A 7,568-nucleotide genomic window follows, 5' to 3' on the forward strand; every position below is an offset into this window, starting at 1 on the left:
GAAACTCAGATGCATAGCAAACTTATTCAAAGCATGAGTATTTGTTGTTATTATTCTTTCTATGTCATATAGAGATCTATGTTCAATACCTAATGGCCAGAAGTCTTAGCCTTTAAATCACTATAAGAAATAGTGTCTCTTTAAACAGACTTCAGTTTTTTGGACTTATTTTGCTTGACAATTTAACACAGTTTGTCTGTGCTTAAAAGAATAAGGTGTCTTGTTAAGCCAAGTGTTTTGTACTTTGTGCTTACTTGCTAGAAGTCACAGCATCAAGTGTTAAGCTGAAAAATTAAGCAAGTGATTTTGTTTCTAATAGGCTGAAGATAACTTGCATACAGCCACTCCATTAACTATTTAAAATATACTTTCAACAAAATATAAAGATATTTCAGTGATATGGAAATAGATGCAGCGGGTTGTGAACCAAATTAACCTCTCTGCTATTGCAACCAAATAAACCCCCACCTTGGATTGGCTCCAGATTTAGAGCAGACCAAAGAAAAATCAAATCAAATTTAATACTATGAATAATAAAAATAAACTGATTATTTTGAGTATGACCAACAGTGATATTAATAGTTCTGTCACTAAGTATGAGACCATGAGGATTCAATCCAGTGTGTTTTACCAGCTTCTTTTTATTACAGTTGTCTTCCATTCACTCAGAACAACATTTTGTCCAAACACCCTGCATTTATTCAGTTAATAAAAAGAGGAGGTTGGTCAAAGGCATTTAGTAGGTTTAATGGAAAATACGGATTTGGACCATAGTTTCCCTGCAACCATATGCCCAAGATCAAGCAGTGCCTTAGTGCTGGGGAATTCTGGGAGTAGAAGTCCACACATCTTAAAAGTTGTTGAGGTTGAGAAGCACCGCCTTTAGAAGCACCTAACATTAGTGAATGTTAAAACTGAATATGTATAAGTAGGAATACTTTCCCACAGTCATAATATTTTAGCAAGGACACATAGAATTTAGAGACAGATTCTAAAGTGAAGGAAAAATCAGGAGTCAGATCGTTGGCATTTTAACTCTTTCTGCCGCTGGGATAGGTTTTTTAAATCTCTGTGCTGCAGAAATTGAATTATGGAGTTGTGTCACCTTGCTCTATCTACCCACTTAATGGACCTGAAGATTTTAAAACATTATCAACATTCTTTGTTTTCCAGTAGCCATTTCAGAACTATTGTATGAAAAATACATTGGTTCAAGCGGCTTTGCTGCCGCTGCTCTGTTGCTGCCATTAAACCATTTCATTGGGGGGGCTTTTTTGTAATCCAGCTTGGGTTGGTTTGGCTGTTTTTGTTAAAGGAGCTATAAACATTTATAATAAATAAGATTAATATACAAAACAAGTAAGCAAAACATATTGAAACACAAAATAAATGAGCAGTTACAAAATACACCATATAGGTAGTCCTCCACTTACATCCATCCATTTAATGACTGTTCGAAGTTACAACAGTGCTGAAAAAAGTGATTTACAACTGGTCCTCACACTTATGACCATTGTAGTGTCCCCATGGTCATGTGATCTAAGAGTTGGAGTCCATACATCTTAAAGTAGCTGAGGTTGAGAAACCCTGGTTTAAAGGAAGGATTAGACTTGCCCTCCACTCTGTGTAAGGTGGCCCTGAACTACACTAGGCACCACTTTCTTGCAATTAAAAAAAGAGTAGCAAGAATACACACTTTCCATGTTGTCTAGTTTGCCTGTCATTTGTCACACTGTTGCCCGTTTCCCTCATTTGAGCCTTTGGGAGCTCTTCACAATTTATTTGGAGTTTTACCATTCTGAATTTTCATCCTCAAATCTGACAGTTTTCTTCTTTTCCTCTGGAGAGCAATCACTTATAAGAAAGTTCTTACCCAGCAACTCTTGGTGTTACATGATGTGGTCACACATCACACTAAAGGATATAAAGAGTCTTTATGACACCTCCAGTGGCATCTGTTCTTTTCTATTTCCAGTGAGTCAGTACAAATGCAGGTTTACAACTGTTATTGTTCACTTTCTGAAAGAAAACTTCCACTCATTTACATGTGTATGCATACCCACCCAACACGGTATAGACCAGGGTTTCTCAACCTTGGCAACTTAAAGATATGTGGATTTTAATTTTCAGAATTCCCCAGCCAGCAAAATGGTTGAAATCCACACATCTTAAAGTTGCCAAGGTTGAGAAACTCTGGTCTAGACAGCCTGGTTTAAATTCCAGAAGAATTGAGGCAAGACATCCATCATGGCCAGTACCTCATTCTAAGGGATAGCCTGACAAAAATCCGATTCCCATACATTTTTAAACCTTCCAACAACTCCTTCAGAGTCTGGCCAATCCCACCTTGACATTTTCTCACACCTAGTATTTTTCCCGAGTTTCACTATCTCATTCAGGTCACATGTTGATAAGCTAAAATCTTCCTAAAGCCTTTTTGCCTCCTTTGGGCAGTTTTTGTGTACTTCATTCTTCATACATGACAGTTCATGTGGATACATGGTTTAAAGCTACATGCAATTAGGCATTACTGACAATATGTTGACATTAATGTTTGTTAATGTCACCATATGGAAAATATATTCAAACACTGCTCTTAGCAGTGATGTTTGTAGAAACACAGAGAAGAGGAATTATGGCATTATTTATCTTGCACAAGTGATAAGATATCTCACTTCCAAGTGTGTGATGGATCTGGAAGGGAATTTTATTCTCACGCATGCACTGTCTAGGGGTTTTCATCTTCACAATGTGGTGTATACATTTCTTGGGCATATTACAAGTGGTGTCTGTCATTTTCTGTTTGGGCACTGGGAGTATGTGTCAGGATCCATTTTAAGCTTAAGCAAGTGTGGGGCTTCCTGTAATGCAGAAAAGGAGAATCCCCTTAAAGGTCCTTAGAAGAAGAGGCATGGCTTCACCCCATCTTGAAGGACAGACACACCAGCTACATACCCAGATGACAGGCACAAGCATTGATTGCTCATGCCAAGACAAACACGTGGTGATGAAAGGGTCAGCAATGAGGCAGGATACGAGATAATGGATTTGGGTCCTATGATGTCCCCTGCCTTCTGTAAACTGTAAGCAATGAAGCTGCAGCCTCTCTCTCCCCTTCCCAGCCTTTCGTCCCCTTATAAGTGCTACCAACACAAGTCAAAATTTGAACACAGTGAATTTACTCACACTTGAATGATGATTTTCTAGGAGCAGCATAACCACTTTTCCTCTCTTTGTTAAATTGTTGAAGTAAAATTCAGCTTGGTTAATTATCATTTCTTCTTCCCAAGCACAATTTGTTAGCTCATTTGAATGCCCTTTGAGGCCTTTTTAATAAGTGTCCAGTAATACTGATATTAATAACCAGATAAATACATTGGTTGGGATTCTCTTTTACTAAAGGAGGCTGAGACACAGCTTCCTCCTTATGTTCAGCACAGATGGGTCATTCTAGGGGAGGCAAAAAAGTCAAAATGGCAGCCACAAGGATGTGATCAAAATCTCACAAATAAGTAAATACATCTCAGCTTAGCAGTAGTTTGTAATATTTTAATGGGATGAAAGGCTATGGGGAGGAGAGAGTTCCCCACCAAACAAGAATTTGATAGGGGCTGAGAATAGTCACTGATCATGAAATATGATTGGATTATTGTGGGAGGGGAGCCAAGTGCTTGGATTCCCAAACTAGAAGCACTTCACACTGTAATATTTGGAAATAGGTCTCAGTTGTAACTTGTTTCTCATCAATTCCATTGCAGAGGACAATGGACTTCAAAGTGGCTCCGCTTCTGACTATGTGCATCAAAGATGAAAAGAAACTCCTGCTTTAGGATTCCTGAAGAATGGATGGAGAGCCTTTTACCTCCAATTTCTTTTCCTCCAGAAACTTTCCTTCCGAAATTGGCATTACCTTGGAACAGAAAATTACCTTTGCCTTTGTACTTTTATTGTTTATTTTCCTTGGCTTCCTCCTTGTCCGATGTTTTCGAATTCTCTTAGACCCTTACAGGAGTATGCCAACCTCCACTTGGACAGATGGACTTCAGGGGCTAGAAAAAGGGCAATTTGATTATGTTCTGGCTTAAAGCCAGAAATGTAGCTACTTAGAAACATTTCTTGTTCTCACACAGGCAAAACAAACTAAAATTGGATGGATGGATGGATGGATGGATGGATGGATGGATGGATGGATGGATGGATAGGAAACATGGTGAGCATTTGATGAAAAATGCCTGGGCTTATTTTTTCCCCAATGAGCAAAGTTGTAGTGTTTTTCTTTGGCAAAGCTATACAATATGCGAAGAAACCGAGTTTGCATTTTGCACATAGCCATTTTCAGTACCAGATGTATGTACAAAGGCAGTGATTTGAGATAAACCATTATACACCCATTGCAGTGATGCAAAATTACAAATGGGATTTGCAGTCAAACATTGCTGGGTGCAGTGTTATTGGTCAAGCCAGGAAGGCCTTCCAGGAGTGCTTTCCTCTTTCAATAAGCCAAGTATGTCTTCTCTCTGGTTTCTCATTGTTCTTTCTGGGACTTTCTGGTCACTACACGTGCTGCCACTTGGCCTCAGCAAACTAATGGCAATGCTAGCTGTGCAATTATAGTTCCTTGTGGCTGGATATTGCACAGATGGAGAAGGATGATGGACATCGTTTCTCTGTTGTTCCTGTTTTGAACTATTTAATTTATCAGAACTTCAGTTCTTATCAATGCCATGTAAAAACTCCAGTCCTGATCACAAAATAAGCAACTTATCTGGTGGCATGCTTTGTTTTGAGGCTAATGCCGATCTAACCTGCAGTAGCATCTTTTGGCAGATTGCAGCACCTAGCCAGCCTTGGTTGATCACACAAGTGAAGCAGGGTTAGCTTTGGTAAAGACTTGGATAGATAATTCCATGGAAATTCTAGCTCCATTGCTAGACTGGATAATTAAAAAAAAAAATCTCAGAAGAAAACACTACTTTCCTAACAGTGCCAAGAGAACTGCATGGAGGCAATCAGCAGGAGTCAGCTTGAGGGGCTCGGAATCAATGAAGGTTTTGCTCCATCTTCTCACCTTCAGAGCTGCTTCCTGACTTCTTCAGGAAGGATAAAGAACAAGCAGCAAAAAAGAGCGGTAGAAGGACTAGGAGGCTCCAGGGGATAGCAGGAAGTGGGCCTGGGCTGGGCATGTGCCTGTTTCTGCCAAGCTTTGACACCAGCCTTGGCAACCATATCAGCCTGATGGGACAACAATGCATTACCCTGTTCTGCAACAAATGGTTCACTTTGAAGGCTTCAGGTAATCAGATGCAAATATGACATAAGCTTACAGGAAGCTGAACTTTATCTATACACACTTGAAATGAAGCCAGGTTTTATTTTATGCTCCATGGTTACCAAAGGAATTGGTTCTCAGCTCCTTTTTGTACAAACTTTTTGTACAGCTGCTCTTAAATAAATGCTCACATTTCCTGCTTCTATTCCAACTCTTTCTGCTGTACTAACAGAAACTGTTTCTTCCGCTGACATAGTAGTTTATAGTAATTTGTGTAAATGATTATTGTGTTATGACCTGTTTAATGGTCATGTCAAGCCATCATATGAAGTTAAACATTTTCTCTCCTTTCCCCCTTCCTTTCTTGATATATAAAGATCTTTTGGGTGTAAAAGAAACAAACAATGGAATATGCTTTAATTTCTATTACAAAACATGTAAGTCATTAAAAGTCCAGACTCCTCCTTTCCTCGAGCATTCAGATTTTGGGGTGGGGGTGTTGCAGGGAGGGATGGCGGTGGAGTCTAATTCTGAATAAGGAAGCCTACCCATAATGACATGTAGAGATCCAGCTGTTGCCTCCTGGGGCCTACCTCTTCACAAGAGTACAAAGTGGAACAATCCACATCTGGCGATCCTCAGTCTGAATGCATACTCAGTACTATTTTGGGAGCATAAAAACTAGCAGCTGCCAGTTGCAAGCAATGCTATCTATCTTTTGGGAAAACCTGATAGAATTCAGCACTGATATTTCTATTTGCCCTCCATATCATACTGTCCATCTCTCAAATCAAGAAGAATGCTAATTTCACATGCTCTAACAACTTATTTTCAGAAAGGGATAGAGGGTACATAACTGTCCAGGGCTTCTTCAAAAAGAGCCTGACACTTTTGCCCCAGGCAAACTCTATGATGAGGATAGGCAACAGGGTGACTGGAACTTCTATGCCCCTATGAGCATTACACCTGCCTGATGACAGCTGGTCTTCCTGACCCACCAGAATTTAATTCTTTAGATTGCCTTTATTAAAAATACACACACGGATACATGCATACACTGAGAAAGAGAGGAATTGGCATCTATAAACCAAATGCCAGTCTCTTTATTTGCAAGAATATCCTGTGTATTTTCCATATTCCTTAGAAAATACAAATGGTGGTTGTCCACAACTCAGTGTTTTCTTTGAATATATGTCCTGCTTGCTTAGAAAAGAAAGGTATTTTGTGAGCTTCAAGGGAGTGACAGGGAACACTTTTGCTTATATGGATTCTTTGCTTAAATGAGGCCTTTGCAAGTGGCAACCCCTCAAAAAAGACTAAGCCCCACACCGAGTCCGGCAGCCAGTGAGGATGTCTGGGACAGCTTTCAAAAGTCCAGATGTATAGTACTGTGCAAAAGTTTTAGGCAGGTGTGAAAAAATGCTGTAATGTAAGAGTGCTTTCAAAAATATATATTGTAATTGTTTATGTTTATCAATTTACAGAATGCAAAATGAGCAAACAGAAGAAAAACCCAAATCAAATATTTGGTGTGACTACCCTTTGGCTTCAAACCAGCATCAATTCTTACACTTGCACACTTTGGACACTTGCACAAAGTCAGGGATCTTGTAGGATTAGAGTCAGGTGTATGATTAATCATTTATACCAAGCAGGTGCTAATGATCATCCATTTCATATGTAGGTTGAAACAGTTATGAACTGAAACAGAAACAGCTGTGTAGGAGGCTTAAAACTGGGTGAGGAAAACCCAAACTCTGCTACTAAGGTGAGGTTGTGGAAGACAGTTTCCTGTCACAGGTCATACACCATGGCAAGACTGAGCACAACAACAAGACACAAGGGAGTTCTACTGCATCAGCAAGGTCTCTCCCAGGCAAAAATTGCAAAGCAGACTGTGGTTTCAAGATGTGCTGTTCAAGCCCTTTTGAAGAAGCACAAAGAAACGGGCAACGTTGAGGACCGTAGAGGCAGTGGTTGGCCATGGAAACTTAATGCAGCAGATGAAAGACACTTCACGCTTACTTCCCTTCGACATCGGAAGATGTCCAGCAGTGCCATCAGCACAGAACTGGCGGAAACCAGTAGGACCCAGGTACACCCATCTATTGTTCAGAGAAGTCTGGCCAGAAGTGGTCTTCATGGAAGAATTGCGGCCAAAAAGCCATACCTCCGACGTGGAAACAAGGCTAAGCAACTCGACTATACACAAAGACATAGAACTGGGGTGCAGAAAAATGGCAGCAGGTGCTCTGGACTGATGAGTCACAATTTGAAATGTTTGGCTGTAGCAGGAGGC

General features: G+C 40.0%; 1 protein-coding gene across 2 annotated transcripts in view; it reads left to right on the plus strand.

The window, feature by feature from the left end:
- The window catches only part of CTXN3 (cortexin 3), a 31,097-nt gene extending 25,364 nt beyond the window's left edge, over positions 1–5,733 (plus strand). For both annotated transcript variants that reach the window (XM_088130069.1, XM_088130070.1), the window contains one exon: positions 3,759–5,733. In XM_088130069.1, the coding sequence (XP_087986195.1) occupies positions 3,843–4,085 (243 nt within the window). In that variant the 5' untranslated portion in view covers positions 3,759–3,842 and the 3' untranslated portion in view covers positions 4,086–5,733. The remainder of the gene's footprint in view (positions 1–3,758) is intronic.
- The last annotated feature ends 1,835 nt before the right edge of the window (positions 5,734–7,568 follow it).

The sequence above is a fragment of the Python bivittatus genome, unplaced genomic scaffold (genome assembly GCF_059951505.1).
Source record: "Python bivittatus isolate LINGU-HERP-01145 unplaced genomic scaffold, Pbiv_v1 ctg000850_np1212, whole genome shotgun sequence".
In the NCBI taxonomy this organism is placed as follows: domain Eukaryota; kingdom Metazoa; phylum Chordata; class Lepidosauria; order Squamata; family Pythonidae; genus Python; species Python bivittatus.